We start from the raw sequence: 22363 nt of genomic DNA, 5'->3' as shown, positions 1-22363 counted from the left end.
ATTACATGCAGCTCTCGTAGCTCAGTTGGTTAGAGCACCCGTTTAGTAAGCGGGAGGTCTTGAGTTCGACTCTCAACGAGAGCAAGATTATTTAATTATGTGTTTTGTCCAGTCTGCTCTAATTTAACCCTTTTATCCGATCAAAAAACTAAAATGAATATCTGTGTTTCGTTTTTTTTTTTAATTTAAAAAAGGTATTTTTTGTACATTTAATTTTTAAAAAAAAGTTACTGTAAATTGTTTTAAGAGTACTACATCTAAATTCTAAACATAAAATGGCTTTTACTTCGAACTGGAATTAGGGAAATGAAAATAAACTAAATGACGTCTATGTACTCAATAATTCATGACTAGTCAATTATTTTTATAGGCTTTTTTTTTCTGAGTATTCTTTTTATAGGAATTCATGACTAATTAATTAAAACAGAGTATTCCAATTTATATATGTGTCGAGCTTTTCTAGTCTCGATATACTTTTCAGCAAATTTCATATTTATAAAAGTACATAGCCTATTTCATTTCTTCTTCCACTAATATCCCAAGTCACTCAAGAGCATCTCTCATACTCTTCGGTTATAAAATTCAATTTTTATTACTTTAATCTTAAATAATTTAATTAATTTTTAAAGAAATTTTTTATTAACAAGTTTTTTAACTCACAATTATTTGCTCTCTCTCTTATTTTAATACAAAGTTAAGTAACTCATGAACAACAATTATTTATATAAAGTTATAACTCACATATGACACACTAAAAAAATATTTTTTATAAGAAATTTTGATTAAATACGGATGTTCTAATAGATTATTAATTACTTTGGTTAAAAATAATTATTATCTATCAATACATCATTTGGTTCAAGTGAAATTGCTTTGAATTCTTTACACAAGGTCTTCTATTCGAGTCCTATGAATGAAAATAATGTAATTAAGAAAAAAGATTCTTTAAAAAGTGGTCAGTTTTTGACAAAGATTATTAAACAGCAAAATCAATAGATACTCCACCTCATAATGGGTCAATTAATTGTAGGCCGGACCGATGATAGACCAGTGTTGTAATAAAGTTATAAGTATGGTTGGATCAGTTTTGGCCAAATTTAGAACTTAACCCAATCAAATTTGATTGGTTCAGTTCGGTTCAATTCGATTTTCATAATAAAACTTAACTCAACCCATTAATGAACGATTTGGTTCGGTTCAGGCTAATGGATTACCCATTTAAATTTGATATTTTTTCTTTCTTAAAACTACTATTTTATATCATGATTCATCGAAACATTCAATACAATTAACATAATATTATCAAATGTTTGAAAGTAGTAAAATTGATTTATTTAATATCATCAACATAATATTCTAAAATAGACTAATACAAATTAAAACAAAATATTTTCAACAAAATTTACTATAATAGTCTGAATCATAATTATTTTCTTCAAACTAATTTCTTGCAATAAGCTTTGCTCCAACCAGATTTGCTACAACCAAATTTATTGCAATCAAATTTGCTGAAACAAATGAACAAAATATGATCTATTAATATTATAAACATGGAAGAAAAAATAAATATGAAAAAAAGGTAAAACAAATAATAATGTACCTCAAAGTAATACCTTAAGTTCTAACACTAGTGGTCTTAACATTTGCAATTTCAATACTTGGAGTCCCAATATTAGTAATATTTAAAGTCAAATCAAACAACTCTAAAAAATTTAATCAATTTTGATCGGTTTGGTTTGATTTTGATCGAATTTATAAATTTAAACCTGTGACCCAACTCATGCATGAACGATTTTGATCGATTCAGTTTGATTTTAATACATAAATGATCAAACTCAAACTATTTGGATCGATTTGGGTTAATTTGAAGTCACAAATGACCCGTGACCATGAACATCCCTAATTATAAGATTGATTTGGTGATAAAAGAAAAAAAAGGGAAAAAATATTATAATGGTTGGTATTGCTGGGAGAACTATGACACAATTCAAAGATATGTGGAGTTGTGAACTAGTGTAAAATTGAGATAACCTTGTCAAGCAATAATGACTAACTTGATTTGTTTGCTTAATGACAAACTAAATAGAGCAGTTTTGTATTAATCTACGTTTCTCGTGACATTGTCTCAAAACTTCACCAAACTCATTATTCTGGAATTTTCCTTGCACCATATTATCTACCATATGCTTGCAATCAGGTTCAATAATAATATCTTGAAAGTGTTATTAGAAATGTTTTTTTTTTTTAGAGTTTCTCTACTAAAAAAAAAAACTATACATTTCCAATAAAGAAACTAACTAAAGTACTTATGACTTGTATCTAATCATATCCTTATGTTTCTGCTTCATGAGGCAATGGATAACTCCCTAAAATAAGACGTGAGTGTCGGATAAAATGTCCATTATGGTATCTTACAATGGACGAAACTCCATAAACGCCAGCATCATTGAATACTGAAGTGTCAACCTTTCACTTCAAGTAACCAATAGTAGGCTTGGAGCATCGTATTTGAGGACTTCGGTTGTCTGTGCACCGATTAATTTGCATGAGGTGCATTTTCGAACTTGAGTTGCCTTCCATTCTTGAAGATACTGTAATGACATATTTACTGAGAGACTACAGGCTTTAGAATGTTCTCCCATAGATTTTCATTTCTTCTTCGCCATAATAAACACTGGAAAAGGGTTGTCACTTTTGACAATTGATCATCATTTTTAGTTTTGTGAGGATAAGGAACAGGAAACTCGTTAAAACTTCTGAGCTAACTACTGGTTCTTGAATGATGGACCAAAGTTCAGCTTCTCTCCACACATCTTATGCATGTCTGGAACCAATAAACTCCTGCCAATTCGTTTCAATTTTCACAAGAGAAGTGCTAACAAGATAAGTGCTAACACACTCCTCTTAACACATTTTTATTGGTTAAAACTTATTAAAAATTACAAAATTGGAAGAGTTATGAAATGAGAGATAAGACACAAAAATTTGTAATTTTCAATAATTTTTAATCAATAAAAAAAAATGTATGTATGAAAAAATGTGTTAAAGAATATCTTAGTAGCACTTCTCATTTTCACAATGATGGCAAGTGAAGTCTAATATTGGCGGATTACTTGAAGTGAAACAATTAATTCATATTCTAGGGTTAAAACAATTAAATCTAATTATTGTTTTAGTTCTTGAATTTAAAAGTATTTTTTTTAATCTCTAAAATTTAAAATTACTTTTTTTAATCAATGAATTTTGAAATTATTTTTTTAGTCCAATATAATAAATTGACACTTTATGATATTTTTTAATATTTTGTGACAATTTTTTAACACTTTGTGCAAATTTTAAAATGCAAATCAGCTAAAAGCCATCACAAAATGTCTATTTATTATGTCAGAAACTAAAAAGAATAATTTATCAAAAATTTAAGGAAAAAAAAAAAGCAATTTTAAATTTTAGAGGCTAAAAACACACCCCAAATTCAAGGTCAAAAACCATAATTAAGCCAAAAAAAATTATACCTTAGATTATGAGTAGTGTCATGATATCTAACTACTTGATCTACTTGATTTTGTATCAAAGGATCTAGCTCAGTTAAATAGGATTCATGACTTATTATAAATCTTCTAACACTATCTTCAATTTCCATGAATAGAAAGAAAAACAATTATTTCTGTAAGTATTTTTGGAATAAAATTTGAATTCATGACAGTATTAGTTAAAATAAACTAATTTAACTACTTTTATTAGTCATTTTGAAATAGGTATTTGTTTCTTATAAGATATTACTCATTTTGTATTAGTCCCTTTGGTAGGGACTAATAACAAATTATCTACATATTTTTGGGACAAAAACAAAAAATAGATATATTAGAATGACTAAAACAAAATAATTAATAAGGACCAAAAACAAAAATTTTGTTCAAGTAAGAACACAACGCAAAGAAGAAAACTATTAGAAACCCAAAACAACATTCACTAATTTACCTGGGATCCAAAGCATATTATGGGTGCATTTGACTTTAAAAAACACAATGCCAGATAACACAAATATTATTGTTTGAGTTTGATCTCAAGACACAAATATTGTCGTTTGAGTTTGATCTCAAGAATGATTATGGAACAACACAAACCAAATATTCAAAAGTAAGAAACACCTATTTTTATTTCACCTTACTTGCCACTACTGCCACCACACAGCCAGCAGGGATTAGTTGACTTGACTGGAAACCCAAGAACCATAATCTTTAGTAGAAACTGCTTCTATGACAATAGGCATAAAGGCATGGTTAGTTCCACAAATCTCACTGCATTGACCATAGTAAACCCCTTCTCTTTGTATAAAAGTAGAGATCTGATTCAAACGACCAGGCACAGCATCACATTTGACACCCAGGGAAGGTACTGCCCAACTATGAAGTACATCAGCTGATGTTATAATAACACGCAGATGAGTTTTAGCTGGCACTACCACTCTATTGTCCACTTCTAGTAAACGTAATTGCCCTAATTCTAGATCATCTTCTGGAATCATATAACTATCAAAAGCAAGTGATTGTTCATCAGAGTTGTTATAGTCTGAATACTCATAAGTCCAATACCATTGATGTCCAATAGCTTTGATAGTAATGGCTGGATCCACTACAATATCATCCATTGAGTATAACAAAGCAAACGATGGTATAGCAATGAACATTAGTATGACACTAGGAAATATGGTCCAAAGAATCTCGATTGTTGTTCCATGAACAATTCTTTGAGGGATTGGATTCATTTTAGACCTGAAATGCCATAAAGCACGAAGCAAGACCCATGATACAAAAACTCCAATCTGAATGACGAAGAAAAAGATATCGTGATGTAAGTCTATTATTCCTTGCATTATAGGTGTTGCTGCATCTTGAAACCCTAGTTGCCATGGTTCTGCTGCATCACAAGGGGCTATTGTAGGGATGACTTGATCCATCCATCTATTAGTAATAAAAAAAACAATAACAATTATAGAATTATTTTAATGCTAGAAACAATCAAATTTATTTATTTAAAAAAAAAATACATAAGTATAATTAGTACTTACAAGTCATGGTATTAATTTATATATCCTGATACCAACTACGGTTTGTTCATATGATTGACTCTTATCTCTCATACCTTGATAAACATAGAACTAAATGGAAACTGTGTTACAAGCTAGTTTATTAAAACATTACCTATGCCTTACCTTAATCTTCCTTAATTATTATATAGTCTGAGTCAATTTAAAAATGACCAACACAACACTTGGATTTCATCAAGGTGAGGCAGAAATTGAGGAAAACCCACCAAGAGAATCCTCAACCTACACACATACTCACACACATTTTACATTCTACCCTATTGCATTTTGTTACAACAACAAAAAAAAAATGAGTCATTTTCATTCTAAATTTATGATTTTCTCACTTTCCAATCACAAGATTGATTGATAAATAGTTGTATAATTTTCTTTTTTTACAGCATTTTACATGGCTAAAAAACTTTGGAAATCATATACATCAATTAATTGTATACAACACAAATATTATCGTACATATGGTAGTGAAGAAAACAAACCTTGAGACCTCTGGTGTCTTCACCATCTCAGTAGTTATATTCTGAATTTCAGAATTTGGAACAATCTTGCTAGTAGAATGGATCAATCTTGAATTTCTTTGAGTGATTGACAGATGACTTGAGCACATGAATCCTTCACATCCTACATTTGGCACCCTGATTCTAGCACTTGTAATCCCACCCACAGTTCCAGTTCCCATATAAAGTGAAGTGTATGATCTCCTGTTAAAATACCCATAATACGATTCATTGCCACCAGACGAAATCAAGTTTCGTTGAAAATTGTTCGTATACAGGAATCTTGACATGCCAGAGCTTCCTTTGGAACATTTTCTCAGGACGGTAGACCTAAAACAAGATAGCAGGCCCATGCTGAAATAAAAATAACAAATTCTTGGTAAATTAATGCCCAAAAGCATTATTCAGTGACATCAAATGAAAAATACTCATTAAATACACCTAACAGTACATGCCGTTGAGATCAGTAACAAAAAAAACTCATGATCGAACCAGCTATAACTTGAATCCTTATTTGTTGGTTCTATAATTTAATTTGTATTATCTAATAATTAGCTAAAAGCTTTCCCACTACTAAAAAATGCCATTTTCACACGAATCTTCAGACAAATTTCAAACCCTTTTCAGATGAGTTTCGGACGAAAAACATTTCGTCTGAAAATCCTCGTTGCAAATTAAAAATTCTGTCCAAAATTTTGTCAAAAAATTTCACAGATTTGAGACAAATTTTAGACGGACAACAAGAATTCCCACAAATTTAAACGGAAAAGGGATTTACAATTGAGTAAAAAGGAGGGGGAGGGGGTAAATGAGATTAGGGTTCAAAGAAAATAAGAAGATTTGCTTACACTGAGATGGTGAGAATATGTTGAACGATGAAAGCTTCGAGAGGACAGAGGATCGGATACTAGTCTGCCAGATCTGGATGAAGGAAAACGTATGGACCCGTGAGTTTAGTCTTTTAGGTTTGAGCAACCCTAGATCCAACGCTCAGGATACACCAAGCCTGTTAAATCCAATGGTTCAGATAGTTTCTAAGATTTAATTAATGAATTAATAAAATGAATTCAAATCAAATAAATAAATTATTTAAGAAAGCTCATATCAATTGTTTCATATTCAAGAGTATTAAAAAAAACTCTTATTAACAATTAAAACTTTTAGCAAAATCACAAAACTCTACACTGAATAAACCTAATTAAAAAAATAACCCAATACACATCAACACGAACTTAATGGTATGCAATGCAATGGTTCAGTATTTCAGTCCTATTGTACACCCCCCTTGATTCTACCATTTTTTTAACAATCAAAATATACTATTTTCTAATCTCACGTCAAGTTTTGTTTTATATTTATGCATTTTATATTAGAATAAATATGTATTTATTTAGTCATATATTTTTAGTCAAATTTAATTTTGATTCCTATAATTTTAATTCGATCATTTTGATCCTTATATTTTTTTAAAAATAGATAAATTTAATCTATGCATTGAAATTACAATCAAATAAAGACTAACTTTATATTTTTTTAAGTATAGAAATCAAATTAATTGATTTAAATAAAACTATAAGAACTAAAACTAAATTTGATTGAATGCCCAAGAAACAAAAACATATTTTGTCCTTATATTATGTTTTGTACGTACATGTTTATAAAATACTTCCACGAAATGAAGAAGCGTTATGGTTAACCTTTCTACTCCACAAAGAGAAAGAAAAAAAAAACACCCTTGTACCTGGTACCATTCAAAGAGATGTAGAATAATAGCAGTAGTTATGAGATATAACAAGTTTATATTAGAGTAAGATTAGTTATGAGCTATGCCTCATAAATTGGAATACATATCCTTGTGCGAGGGTACGTGGCGTTAGAAGAAGTCAAATTGTTGGACTTGCATCATTAATTGTGGCCATATTTTGAGGCTTGTGCGTTTCTTTCGCCTTTTTTTTCAATTTTTATTGATCCACAAGAATCAATATATACATGTGACCTCGTCAAAGAAAAAATGTATGCATATGAGTAACATGTTTAACAAAGTTACTTTTTAGTTTATTTATTTAGTTTAAAAGTTTGTTTGAATAAAATAAAATTGTTTGGTAAAAAACTTGTTTTGTTAGTTTAAAGTGTTTTCTGAAACATGCATTTGGATAGAGAATTTTAACTGAAAAAAATAATTTATAAAAGGATTTGAATTTCTGTAATTTATAATTCATTGTTTAGATGTTTTTTTTTGAAAAATTTAAAATTTTAAAAATCTAAAGATCTGGAATTTCAATTTTCTTCTAAAAAGTGTGAGAAATTGAAATTTTTTCTTACCGTTCAAGAAATACCGTTTGAGCTCGAGCTCGTATAACATTGATCGGGTGTGAGCGTAGAAGAACACCTATGACTAGCACATCAACCATATCTTCTATTTTTTCATTCATTTTTTTCATCCTCATAATTTTAATTTTTTTTATCCAAACACAAAATTTTAAAAATAAAAAAATTTCAATTGAAATATTTAAAATTTTTAAAATTTAAAATTTATCAGAATTTTAAATTCTCCCTCTAAACAGACTCTTAGTGTTCTCTAAGCATGTTTTTAGGATTCTTTTTGTCCACGGCATCTGGATTTTAAAACCTTTCCTAACAACTACTTTTCTTCCTGTAAAAAAAATAACTACTTTTCTATTCGTTTCTTTATCAAATAACAAATGGAGGATTAATTTAAAAATTAAATATAAGTATAATGATTGAAAGCCATAAAGAAAATGAATTATTTAATTAAGAATGGATAGAGATCATCAAATCAGAATGTTTTCATTGAAGGGATGAAAATTTGAAAGCTTAAAAACTGCTGGTTGATTGAGTCCATAGATTTTTTGGTGTAAAATTTATTATTGTAATATTGGAAAGAGCGAAAAGAATCATCTCAACAAACACACTTCTCCGCTCATGAACATTCATAGTGCTCACCGGAGATACAATTATATTTAGGGGTTTTCATAAACTAATATAATCCTATAAAAACTGATAAAGCCAATCCGTAAAAAAACCAAAAATCGAATAGACCGAAAATTAAATGGATCAAAATTTTGAAAAATCAGAAATTTTTATTGGATCCAATGGGATTTTAGATTTGATTTTTAAATTTCATCCAAACTAAACTTGTACATATGTATACTTTTATTCATAATTTGATAATATCACCCCTGTTTAAATTTTATTTTTTATATATTTACAAAATTATATATCGCATAACTTTTAGCTAATTATAAAAAATATATTTAATTAAGGATAACTTTTCATTAACTATTTGAGCTAACATGTATAAATAAAATTACCAATGTAATTGTTTTAATATACAGTGTATATTTAAAAATTAAAATTTTGCCAGTTAAATAATGACATATAAATGAAATATTTAATATTTTAAGTTATTATTTATTATATATTATTTTTTATTTAATATTTTATAAAAAAATAAAAATAAGATTAAAACTGAAAATTGATCCAAACCAATTTAATTTGGATTGATTCAAATCAGATCAAATTAACATATTAAAGAAAATTGATTGGATAATGAATTGAAAAAATCAAAGTGATTGTATCATTTTTTTTCTAATATTTGGAAGCGAATGTGATTAAATGCATCTCTTCATTTCAATAAAATTGCTAGTATTTATTTTAAAATTATATATTTTATATCCCTAATTTTATATGTTTGAACCCTTGACCTTTCACATGCGAGAGTAACTACATGCACATATTTATTTTAATAAAATCACTAATATTTATCTTAAAACTTTATATTTTGTACCTCTTAATTTTGTGTTTGAACCCAACTATCTCATATTATCTCTCTTCATTTTATATCTTTATTCATTTCTTCATCTTCATATATATGATAATTATTTTTTTTATATAGTGTATATTTAAAAATTAAACTATTACCATTTAAATAATGACATATAAATGAAATGTTTAATATTTTAAATTATTATTTATTCAATATTTTCTAAGAAATAGAAGTAACATCAAAATTAAAAATTAATTCAGTCCAAACCAATTTAAATTAGATCAATTCAAATCATATCGAAATAACATTTTAAGAAAATCGAATGGATAATGAATTGAAAAAACCAATTGTATCAATTTTTTTTCCTCTAATCCAATTCGCCAAGACCCTACATACATTGCCCTTAATCACACCATACCAGTATTAGGGCCTCAATATCCAAAGTCCACCAATACCCTCAGTCTTCCCCTTACATACGCATCACTCAAAGCTAATGTAAATTGTGTTATGATACAGTGGATAGGAGTGAGAAAGAGACTAGTAATTTCAAGAAGAAAAAATTCAAAGAGAAAGAAAGGAGAATGTATAAGTAAAAAAGAGAGTGCAATTGGTAAAAATCATTTTAGCCTAATCCAATCATAGTATGATCCAGGTTTACCCATTTCATGATCCATACTTAAGCCTCATTTTATAATTGCACATTAAATTTGAGCTTCTTTTAGCCTATAGATCATGACTCACATAAAACTAAATCCTAGCTCATTTTGTCACTTCTACAAAGATTAGTACCTCAAAAGCCTACCTTTTGAAAAAGAATAAACGGCTAATGAAATCGTTAAATGAACGAAATATTTAAACACATTCAGTAAAAATGTCTCTACATCATCAAATGTGAAATGATAAAGAAAAAATAAATATGTTATAACATTTCAAAAAATGAGATTTTTCTCGAATAAAATGTGTTAAATTACATTTATGTCTTTCTACTATATACCATCTAATCTTTTTTACCATTTATTTTGATATGTTTACCTTACAAAATTACTAAATTCATAATTAACATACCTAGTTGCATATGCATCTTAATAAAAGACACATGTTTATACAATTCATATAGTGATATTTATTTAGACACGGTCTCACGTAAAATTAAAATATGTTATCATAAGAAATGTTTTCGATAAAATTTTAAGATAAACATTCTTTATATGGATTAAGAAACCAATAAAATTTAGAATATATATATTTTTACATTATCAACCAATTAAAAATATATTTATTACAACTTTCAAGTTAATTATTATAAAATCAACAAATTTATTATATATTACCGTTTATAAAGGTCTCTTACACTTTCATTTGCATATATTATTTATTTAAAATTTATATAGAAAAATTATATTATAGAATTAATAATATTTGTGGATGATTATATAAATAAGCATGTTAATAGTTTTTTACTTTTGGCTGTGTATAAAAAATCAATTAAACAATCTTATATGAATTAAACTAAGTCTATAATTTTTCACAATTAAAAGTTTCAAAGATATATATATATATATATATATATATATATATATATTAGAAAAATATAAAATATTTCATGAAAAAGAAAACATTTAGTAGATCGAATATAAAAAACATTTAGTACTGTTTATTGTTTTCCTATAGTTATTCTTTTTTCATATAGATATTCTTATTTGAAATACTCTTGATTATTAAATGTAGAAACCTTTCCAAGGGACATTTTTTTAGTTAATGCATTGACTAACTATCTTTTATTATTACTCTCTTGGTTTTACTTTATATAATGTTTAAGGATTTTTTTTAAAATCTAATGATCTGCATTGAGGATGCAAAATAGTTTTACATTATCATAAATCATATTTGATATGATTTTCAAAATAATTATCATAAAAATTAATAATCTTATCATAGATAGTAGATTATGATTAAATGATAATGTAAGACTTTTTATACCCTTAATATATATATATATATATATATATATATATATATATATATATATATATATATATATTATGGGGTGAAGTTTAAAATTATGACACAAATATTAAGAAATGAATTAATATTTTTAATTTTATAAAATATATTGTGTAACTTCTTAATATATCGTTTATTTATAATTAATTAGATATTTTCTCATTTATTATACAATAATAACTCTACTAAGTGTACTCCGTGAAAAAATATTCAATGTTTCATATGAATTTTGTAAAACGATAACTAATTTAGAATATATTTTTGTTTTTTATCTTGCTTGTAAAGTGGAACATAGGAAGTAATAAAGTCATTCTTTTTACATATTATTAATTACTACATCTCTGTTCCTTTTAATTGTTGGATTTTTGGAATTTGTTTGTAAGATCACTTAATTACTTCTTTTTTTATCGATTATACCTCCAATCATTTTTAAATTTTTAATTAATATGCACATGCATTTATTGTGGAGTGAAAAGAAAAAAAGAATAACATAGGAATATTGATAAATATTTTTATTTTTTTTATTGCACTCTTGATTTTTACATAACAACATTAAAAGACAAATAAAAAAGAAAGTAATTTATAATTTTTAGGGTCTGGTTAACCAGCCTTAGAACATTAGTGGTTAATGAACTAAAAAAAATATTTATTATGAAATTCATACCAGATCGTAAAAAAAGTTATATGGAATAGAATTTTGCATATTTCAAATAAAAAAAATCTTCTTTTAATTCTTTAATCAATGTCTCAAAAGACCGATTAACATGTACTTAATTTTTATGTTCTACCTATAATTATGAGCATGTGTTTATAACATGTTTTAAATATGGATATTGTTAATAATTGTTTTAGATAATTGATTTAAGAACTAAAAGAAAAAAAATATTGTGAAGATCATACGAGAAAATTATGAACAATACAATTTTGTACATTTCAATAAAAATATTTCTCCTTATAATTCTTTAACCAATATCACAAATACATATGTTAACATTTTTCTTCAAATATTAAATGATTTACCTTCGAAACAAGGAAAAAACATGGAAAAACAAAGTTAAATATTAATTATTTTACCTTCAGATCAGAGTAAACGTTTAGGAAAAAGAAAGTGAAAGTGAATTAGAGTGATAACAGTGAAGATGTTTTGAGGGTTGCATTGTAGATTAGAGATTGCAATCAGTAATATTTATGGATACTCATAAAAATTATTCCCAGTAAATAAGCAAATTACTCGTTTAATAATAGGTAATGATGCAAGTAATTATTCCAAAAAAAAATGATGGGGGATAGGTTGTGGTTATAAGTATCTTGTAATAGTACACACCTGATCCCATATATATACTAGATAAAATACTAGTTATATAAAAAAATGATTAAGCAATTCTATATCAATTAAACTGACTATCTAAATTTTTACAAATTTAAACTTTCAAAGATTTATACAGATTAGGAAAAAAAACGTCACAAACAATAAAAACATTATTAGGTCAAAATAAAAAACACCATTTAAATCTTTACTCTTTTAAATAATTAAAATATTCAATGAAACATATTCATTCTCTTTAGTTAATTCAATTCGATACATTGATGAACAATATCTTTTTATTAATAATAGAATAATCATTTTAAATAACACTTAATTTATACCTTTGATATCCAACCCATAATTAGGAGCATGTTTTGCTCCCCGTTTTAAATATTAATTAATTTACCATTATAACAGAAGAAAAACTTGGGAGAAAAAAAAAAAAGTGAGAACATTGAACATGTTCTTTGCTGAGTTTACTACTTTAGAAGTGTTGTTGTGACCTTTGTGACAGCGTTGGAAGTGGTTTTGAGATCCGAGGTGGAGGGTTAGTTAATCCAATCCAACCAATGAGCTGGATCCACTATTTCAGGAGTGAACACCCCAACCTTCAAATATAATATTAAAAAATTGTCAAAAATAATTACACAACACTATCATTTTAATATTATTTTTTAGGGGTCTAACTGATTGAATAAATTTGTCAATTTTTAATATTATTTTTAATTTTTATGGATAAAAAAATATATTTTAGTAATAACATATTTTTTTTTGATATCTTAATTAATAGTATCATTTTATGGAAAGTAATAAAATATGCCAGAAACTGAGCATGAGCTTCAAACGGAGGAGAAGGCTTTCAGAATCAGACCCACAATCATTTCCATTATTTATATGCTATATTATCTGCAGCCAAATATAAATTCCATTACCCTTTTCTCAGTTTCTTCCCCTGAACTCCATAAATAACTCACTCTTGTATTATTTTTATGTTTTTCACTTCCATGATGCCAGTTTCAACCATGTGAAGTTGTTGTGTGTGTGCTGTGTTTGTTGTTGTGTACTGTTTTGGATCTTCAGAACCAACCATGAATCTCAGCCACGGCAAGGGATCCACTTCGAGTTCTCCTCTGAAAGCCGGAGACACCGTCTCCGACCAGTTCCCGGCGGGTCTCCGGGTACTGGTTGTGGATGATGACCCCACTTGCCTTATGATCCTTGAGAGGATGCTGCGTGCTTGTCTCTATGAAGGTGCTTATTCACTTTCTCTCTCTAAGATTAATTGGTGATACAAAAAAAATGTAATTTACTTTGTTTTTTCAATGTTTATGTGTTGTTATGGATATTACTTGTCAATCACCAAGTGTGTCTTGTATGGAGTTTTTTACTCTGAACATGTTGTTTGATGCAGTGTTTATTGTAAATTTGGATTCTTGCAGCCATCTATCTATCTTTTCAAGTTGATGCTTTTTGGTATGGTTGAATACTGAATAGCATGGTATGAAGTGATTGATGTTGTTTCTTTTGAACTGCTTATGACTGATTTGTTTGTTAATTGTTTGTTTCAAACCTTTGGAATTGGTTCTAAAGGGAAGTTTGAGTTGTTATGAAGATGTGTCTGTCTGTCCTCTTATTTTTCTTCTTTCTTTTTTTGAATTTGATTTGTAGGATTTGTGATTTGATTTGATTTGATTTGCTTGTTGTGTTTATTTCATTTCAGTGACGAAATGCAAGCGAGCGGAGGTTGCATTGTCGCTTCTGAGAGAGAACAAAAATGGGTTTGATATCGTTTTAAGTGATGTGCATATGCCAGATATGGATGGATTTAAGCTTTTGGAGCATATTGGGTTGGAGATGGACCTTCCAGTTATTAGTAAGCATTGTTTTGATTGGTTTGTGTCTATTGAGAGACACTGCATTTGATATGAACTTACAAGTTGTGTGAATGATTTCTATAGTGATGTCAGCTGATGATGGAAAACAAGTTGTGATGAAAGGGGTGACACATGGTGCCTGTGATTACCTGATTAAACCTGTTCGGATTGAGGCTTTGAAGAATATATGGCAGCATGTGGTTCGGATGAGAAAGAATGGTTTGAGAGATGTGGAGCAATCTGGTAGCATGGAAGAAGGAGATCGGCCTCCAAAGGGATCAGATGACGGAAATTACTCGTCTTCGGTGAATGAAGCCAAAAGCTCAAAGAAGAGGAGGGATGAGGACGAGGAAGGAGATGAGAGGGATGATTCCTCCACGTTGAAGAAGCCGCGAGTTGTTTGGTCTGTTGAGCTTCATCAACAGTTTATGGCTGTTGTGAATCAACTTGGAATTGATAGTATGTGTCTCTCAATTACCTCCTTGCAAAACAAAAATGTTCTGTTTCATCTTTGTTCTGTTGCTTTTCCATGCTGTCTTATCTGACACATCAAACAATGCCTCCCACTACTTTTGATCTTTGGATTCTTTATGTCTGTCTAATCCTGAATTGTCAAACAAGAATCATGAAAGCATCAAATCCACACTTTTACTACTTGCATCTTCTATATCCGATTGCAATATTTTGGGATGACTCCTTTTAGGATTTCCTGACTGTTCACAAATAGGCAAGTCAGTTTTCCAACTATAAATTATGCTGTAATATTAATACACACTCAAGATCCAATGGTGAGTTTAGCATTACAAAATTGTTTTTATCTCTAAATTAGTATTTTTATTTTTTACCCCACACAAAATTCCTGAATATCTTATATATGAAGAATTATGGTGATATCTTCTTGCCTGATTCATTAGATATTTATTGAAAATTTAAATGCCGCATCTTATGTTTTAAATTTGATATTCATATGCAGAGGCTGTTCCTAAAAAGATTTTGGAATTGATGAATGTTCCTGGGCTTACTAGAGAAAATGTTGCTAGCCATCTTCAGGTATCATACTATTATGCTTCATGTTATATGTACTTCGGGAGAGATTCAGCAATTGATGTTAACCATATGTCCATATTTCTCTCTTTGTTGTGGTCAACTATGGTATTAGTTGATTTGAAGGAGTCAACTCATTTTCCATCTGGTTTTTGGTACAGAAATACCGTTTGTATCTTAGAAGGCTGAGTGGAGTTTCACAGCAGCAGGGTAACTTGAGCAACTCCTTCATGAGCTCACAAGAAGCAACATTTGGGGGAACCTCAATCAATGGAATTGATCTTCAAACCCTTTCAGCTGCTGGCCAGTTCCCATCACAAAGTCTAGCCAAGTTTCAAGCTGCTGGACTTGGCAGGACAACTGCCAAAGCAGGTATGCCTATGTCTCTATCCGATCAAAAGAACCTTTTCAGTTTTGAGAACCCAAGATTAAGATTTGGAGAAGGGTCACTACAACATTTAAGCAACAGTAAGCCAATAAACTTGCTTCATGGAATTCTTACCAACATGGAGCCAAAGCAACTTGCCAATTTGCACCAATCTACCCAACCCCTTGGTAGCTTGAATATGCGAGTCAATTCTCCTGCCACGCAGAACAAACCCTTGCTGATGCAGATGACTCAGTCTCAACCAAGAGGTCAGTTGCTAAGTGAAAATGCCAGTTCTCATGTAACCAGGTATCCGTCATCTTTGGTGCAGCCTACAGTACCAAATGGTATTTCTAGTGGTGTTTTGGGAAATGCAATTGCTGGAACCAGCAACATAACTACTACTTATAACCCTGTTCAACAAAACTCTTCATTGTTGAGTTTTCCCATGAACCAAACCAATGAAATGTCTGCCAGTAATTTCCATCTTAGAAGCACTCCAGGTATAACTAGTATCCCAAATAAAGGTATGTTTCATGAAGAAGGTACCTCTGGTGTTAAAGGATCTGGTGGATTTGTTCAAGGTTATGACATGTTTAATGACCTTCACCATCAGAAGTCCCATGATTGGGACTTAACAAACACAGGCATGACATATGATGCTTCTCAGCATGCAAATCCTTTACAAGGTAACATTGATGTCTCACCATCAGTTTTGGTTCATCAGAGTTTTCCCTCTATGCAACAGACTGTACAAAATAGAGATACTACTTCAATTGGAAAAGCTATGTTCTCCACAGGTGAAGGCATGCATCAGAGTAGTCTCCAAAATATTGGTCAACACCACAATAACCTTCTTCTTGACAATTCAGTAAGGGTTAAGGCTGAAAGAATTCCTGATCCTAGCTGTCAGATTAATAACCTCTTCTCTGACCAATATGGTCAGGAGGATCTTGTCAGTGCATTTCTGAAACAGGTTGGTCCTTTCTTCCTTTTCTGCATACATATGCTTTCACATAGTTTTCCTTTATAAACAAATCAAAATTCTGTTTTTTCTTGCAGCAAGAAGGCGTTGGAACAGCTGAAAATGAGTTTGACTTTGATGGATATTCCTTAGACAACATTCCAGTTTAGAACAGATTCTGCCCGTTCTCTTCCTAATTGCAGTCGCCAATGCAAATAGTTGGCGTTCCATTTGAACCAAATCGCACTGCAATTAGTTTGTTTGGATCTTAGTTTAAATTTTTCAACAAATAGAATTTAATTGATGTAAAAAATTCAGGCTTCAGGGAGTAGTATGTTATTATGATTTAGTCTGGATGCTTAAAAGATGAATAACAACAAACTTTAAATGCATGTGTGCAAAAGGCATATTTGCAATTTTTTGGCTGCTTTCGTTTGCCAAGGTTCTAGCAAGCTTATGTTGTTAAGGTGTACATGAAGACACTGGTTTAGGGAAAAACTGTAGAGGGCAAGGCTTTGATACACCTGCAGACTTGTAGGAGCATTTTAACTTAATAACACATTATGAAATATTTTTTCCCTTGCTCCTTTTTCCTATTTATTTATGTTCTTCTAATTGAGCAAAGGACTGCTGTAAGTATGTAAATATTCCAATTGGTTTCTCATGACATTGCCCATTCTTTTGTGGTCGCTTCTTTACTTGGACAATACTAGTTTGGTTCAAACTTCAAAATCTCTAAACTTTTTTGGAAATTTGTAATTAGGTCCTTGAACTAAAAACAATTTTAATTGGATCCTTAGTCTTCTATAATTTTAGAAATTGGGTTTTTGGTATTAGTAAAACTGAAACAAATTATAATTTTTGTGGTGGTTTTAAGCGGTCATATATTAACTTCAGAAGTTCAGATACCCAATTACAAAAATTGTAGAAAACCAACGACCCAATTACAAATTACAAATATATTAAATTTAGAGACCTAATTAAAAATTCTTAAAAAGTTTATATGGACTTACTGATATATTAAACCTACTTGTTCAGTTATGTTTTTTCTGCAGATGACCCTGATTGTTCAGTTATGCTTTTGCAGTAGGTGACCTGCTCCGTTCATTATGATATGCACACCATGCCCATGAAACTGATTAGGTTCTCATTGGGTTTTTGGCCAACACTATTAATACTAAACATCTGAAAAAAAAAACTGATTGGCAGAGTTGGCTAAATCTTAAGTGACCATCCACGGTCTGAATCTCCTCAGAAGAAGTGTTCATATTTTATGAAGCTTGAAATTAGTATTTCTCTATAAATACTAAAATAGTTAGTACCCCAAGGAGGACTTTGTAACTTGTATCAGTATGGGTGTGTGAAAATATGATAAAGGAGAAGGGGGAGAAAATACTTATTTTATGAATTTTTGAAAATATATTGTGAGTTCAATTTTTGTATATTATTAGTGTACTATTTACTCGTAATAATAAAGCAAATTACGAAAGTGATTATTAGTTAGAAAAGAAGCCTAATGAAAAGGACGATAGTTGAAGCACACTGAAATTTCAAAATTGATCGAGCTGCTGCTTGTCAAGTTCGATTAATTTTAGTACATTAATCAGAAAAAAAAAGATAAATCAATAAATCCCAAGTTTTAATTTTCTAAAATTTCCTTCCGTTAGTATTATTGTAAACCTTTGACTTATAATTTTTTAGTCATTTAAAAATGGATATAAAATCTTAGAAATCCGTTAGTATTCATATTCTTGATTCTGCTCCGACCTTGCAGCCCAATCATTACCTGTGGGCTGTGGGTAGTCTCTAAAATTAGTTGTGCTAAGGAGTAATGAGTTTCAATATTGATAGCAGGTAAGGATAGGCTCTTGAAAAGGTTCCAGAAATCTAGGGTCTGGGTTATAAATTTCTAAGTTACAGGTAGTAATTAAAAAAAAAATAGCGAAATTATAGGAATTTAGAGAATAATTTAGTCCATATTTTTTGTCTCTGGCTCTTGGCATCCGAGAGTCATAGAGTCCTCACTATTCCAAGTTGAAATAGGCAAAGTTCAATTAAGGGAGTAAAGCTCTTTCTCCATTTACAAAATTGAGACTTTCTTAAAAGGATAACAAGTTTTTTGCTACCTAAACCACCAAGTGGTATAATTTTTCTTTATCTTAATTCAATCTCAAAAGGAGAAAAGTTCTGATAATAGAAGTCATAAATGTTAACTGCACAAAAAGAAAAACAGTGAACACTGTCAAAAAATTAGACAAAAAATCTCTATAATCAACATAATTCTACACCCTTCTGTATTAATACCCTGTAAAGACTAAAGAATCATACAAAATGGATATACAACGCATGATGTTTAATGATGTGGCTACATAAATCCTGTGTCTCAGAACAACACAATCAAACAAAATGTCACTATTGCCGCATGAAGAGAATCCACAAAAACAGAACCAAGAACATCATAGTAGCCAATGAAACCTCCATTCTAGTACCACTGCTTGGAACCACTGAAGGAAGAGAACATTCCTCCCCATTGAAGAAAACCTTACTAGGAAAACCATCACCACCAACCACATCGATTCCAGGAGTATTCTTCTTTGTAAAAGAGATCACCGATTGCTGTTTCCCGGGCACCCTGGGATCTCTCCGAGGGTTAGATCCATCCGTCTCCGCCACAAGAAAGTTCAACCCTTTCTTCCCTTGCATGAATATCGTGCCATCCACACCATCCAAAAGGCTTCCATTAAAAGAATACACCTCCTCAAACCCCTTTGCAGCCTTCTCCATTCGCACCGCGGCGAACCAATCAGCAAAACTGGCTTCACCCCAGTTGAAGAGTGTGATCCTTGCACTCCAACCGCTCCGGTGATCCGTCACCAAGTGCCAGTTTATGCTCACACCACAGTTATCACCACAAGGAAAAGGGTTAGGGACATTCAAGTGTTGTATCTCAGCCCAAGCACGTGCCTTCTCGGTTCTGTTCTGGAAAGGTACAAGAAGTGCCTCTGGTGGAAGCAACATTGCTTGTGAGGTTGCACTACACGTTCTCTCAGGGTTACTACATCCACATGCACACGTGTTGCATGGAACAACCGATTCATTGTAATAAGCTGAGAAAGAAACACAGCATTTACGTGCTTCTCGTTTTGTGTTTGTGATGTTACAAACCACTTGCCAGCTTGCAATCGCGGATTTGTTCGATGGTGGGTGTGTTGGATCAGGAGATTCACTAGGACTAACCCTAATAGGGTTCCCACATGCATAATCAGGGTTAAGGGTACCCTTTATCTCCCAATTATGAGGTGGTGAAAGCTTGGAACGGTTAAGGTTCGGTGGCATTTTGAAAACCTGAATTTGGAACCTTGAAGATGACAAACTAGGGTCCATTGTCGGTGGCAAGATAGTACCATTCCTACAACAAAACGGGATTTTACCGAAGTCTGTGTTGTTGAACATTGTGGGAGGAAGATCAACTATGGTTGGTCTTCTTTCGCAGTTTAACACGTTGGAGAAGTCGAGTTCCTTGTAGAACAGGCCTTGTGGACCGAAGACACAGTCAGAGGAATCCACGTTTAAGGGATATGCACCTTTGATTGTGTGGATGAACTCGTTGTTGTTCCAGTCCCAGCTTAGTCTCCAGTTATCAAGACGACCTAAGGGGTTGTGGTTTGCAATTGTGACCTCTGCCCAGTAATCGGAGTCATAGGTTCTGATGATGTCGTATGTGATGCTAAGGTCACCCTTTTGCCTGGGTAGGAACTCTTCTTCTGTGGTTATGTTTGTTTTGAAATTGGGGTCGCTTGTGCAACACACATGAGTTTCATTGCTCCCTGAAGATTAACCATCAAAAAATAAACATCTCAAAACAGCACTTCCTCCCCCAAATCCATAATTAATCACACTTTTTTTTCTCTCCCAGAATTAATCAATGCCACATTCCCCAAAAGTAAATAAATAAAAACTACTCCATATTTGATCAATTTGGTTCCAAGAATTTTAGGGATGTGCATTAAAAAATTATTTTGACAATTTTAAAAGATTTTATATGAATGTAATAACTTTTAAGATTTTTATAATTAAAATTTTGTAATGGAATGAACATTTATTTTGAAACAATTTTTTTTGCTTCTCTAAAACATTATTTAATCTGAAGTGGAGGGAGTAATTAGTAAACTCCATTAGGTGTGATATGAAAATCTTGGAGAAATCATAATAATAGTCCAGAATCATGTAATGATTTATTTTCCCTTTGATGCCTACTAACTCCGAAGCACATGTTATAGTGTTGAAACCTAAAATTAGTAAGAATCCACGTTTGTTGTTTACTACATAGGAATGAATGTAGGTACCTTGACCAGAGGGTTGACCACACAAGAATCCATCGTTAGCCAAGGTAACAGAAGAAGGCATTGGCACAGAGGGTGGCGCCACTCCAAGCAAGGTCCCCACCATGTCTACCCTCACCTGCATCTGATTCAAGTCCCCGGCGGTCGCCACCGCAGTCTTCAGATCCCTCACGGTTTCACCACTCAAAACGGTGCCGTTTTCCACCGAACCGGGGAGGCTCGTGCCGTCGGCGAGCACCGCGTTCGAGGCGGACACCAGCCACTCGCCGTGCTGAAACCCCACGAACACCCTCCACGACCTCAGCTCCTCCAGCCCGTTGTTCAGCACCGTCAATGTCGAGGAGAACCGGTACGGCTGCTCCGCCGGGTCCGAGACATTCGGAGGCAGCTGCAAGCCGCCGGTATACGCGTACGACAGGAGTATCCCGTTGCAGGACCCGGTGGCTTGCGGCTGAGACACCGACGGTGCCGTGAAAAATACGACGACGAAGATCATGACGACGAACCAAAAATAGAAGAAGCTGTGGACATGCAAGGCCATGGACACGGCTACGTGTTGTGAAGAAAGTGAATGATAAGAAAGAATAAATCTTATTATGTGTATGTTGTTGGTATTAGTAAGAATTTCGAAGCTAGAACATGGTATGAATATAAGAATATTGTTTAACGTTGTTGTGGTCTTTAATTTGAGTTGAGTGATTCAAGGGACAGAGCGCGTTAGGTGTTGGTGAATATGATTGCTATTACCATTTCCATGCCCTATCAAAGTTTTATTATATATATAGTTTTGGATTGTTAAATTGGCAGGCTCGAATTAATTATTACTCAAAGAATTATTTGTTTTTTTTGTTACGAATCAAAAGAATTAAAAATTGTTTTATTATATATTGATTTTTAATATATTTATTATAAACACTTCCTATTTTAAATACTTAATCATTATTATACTGATTGAAATCATAAACACACAGTGATCGTATATATATATATATATATAATGTTGGGATGTGGACATGGTCAAGGACAAGGGTGGCTTGGCCAAATGGCCAATAAAGTTGAAACGGTATTTGTGA

At 31.2% G+C, this 22363-nt stretch overlaps 3 protein-coding genes and 1 non-coding gene across 5 annotated transcripts; 2 read left to right on the top strand and 2 right to left on the bottom strand.

Moving 5' to 3' along the window:
- Nucleotides 1-10: 10 nt before the first annotated feature.
- On the top strand, nucleotides 11-84 carry TRNAT-AGU (transfer RNA threonine (anticodon AGU)). The gene has a single exon. It is a non-coding gene; the product is annotated as a tRNA-Thr (tRNA).
- A 3861-nt stretch (nucleotides 85-3945) lies between these two features.
- COX2 (cytochrome c oxidase subunit 2, mitochondrial) lies at nucleotides 3946-6585 on the bottom strand. The gene is made up of 3 exons (NM_001289280.2): nucleotides 6450-6585; nucleotides 5584-5955; nucleotides 3946-4961 (listed from the first exon to the last, which is right to left on the bottom strand). Exons 2-3 carry the CDS (start codon nucleotides 5952-5954, stop codon nucleotides 4202-4204), a joined length of 1131 nt encoding a protein of 376 aa, NP_001276209.2. The 5' UTR covers nucleotide 5955; nucleotides 6450-6585; the 3' UTR covers nucleotides 3946-4201.
- Nucleotides 6586-13479: 6894 nt separating this feature from the next.
- LOC100781087 (two-component response regulator ARR2) lies at nucleotides 13480-17529 on the top strand. 2 transcript variants are annotated; one of them, XM_006586844.4, is made up of 7 exons: nucleotides 13480-13949; nucleotides 14419-14571; nucleotides 14657-15031; nucleotides 15546-15622; nucleotides 15778-16672; nucleotides 16784-16959; nucleotides 17046-17529. In XM_006586844.4, exons 1-7 carry the CDS (start codon nucleotides 13787-13789, stop codon nucleotides 17115-17117), a joined length of 1911 nt encoding a protein of 636 aa, XP_006586907.1. In that variant the 5' UTR covers nucleotides 13480-13786; the 3' UTR covers nucleotides 17118-17529. The 2 variants fall into 2 exon arrangements, with proteins under 2 accessions (XP_006586907.1, XP_003533222.1); XM_003533174.5 differs by having other exon boundaries at nucleotides 15778-16959.
- Nucleotides 17530-19094: 1565 nt separating this feature from the next.
- On the bottom strand, nucleotides 19095-22040 carry LOC100778971 (COBRA-like protein 7). Its single transcript, XM_003534780.5, has 2 exons — nucleotides 21294-22040; nucleotides 19095-20774 (listed from the first exon to the last, which is right to left on the bottom strand). The coding sequence occupies exons 1-2, from the start codon at nucleotides 21829-21831 to the stop codon at nucleotides 19360-19362; spliced, it is 1953 nt and encodes a 650-aa protein (XP_003534828.1). The 5' UTR covers nucleotides 21832-22040; the 3' UTR covers nucleotides 19095-19359.
- Between the last annotated feature and the right edge of the window lie 323 nt (nucleotides 22041-22363).

This window comes from Glycine max, chromosome 9 (genome assembly GCF_000004515.6).
Source record: "Glycine max cultivar Williams 82 chromosome 9, Glycine_max_v4.0, whole genome shotgun sequence".
Taxonomy (NCBI): Eukaryota; Viridiplantae; Streptophyta; class Magnoliopsida; order Fabales; family Fabaceae; genus Glycine; species Glycine max.
Note: the sequence above shows the minus strand (reverse complement) of the source record. Positions and strands in the feature narration are given on the sequence as shown.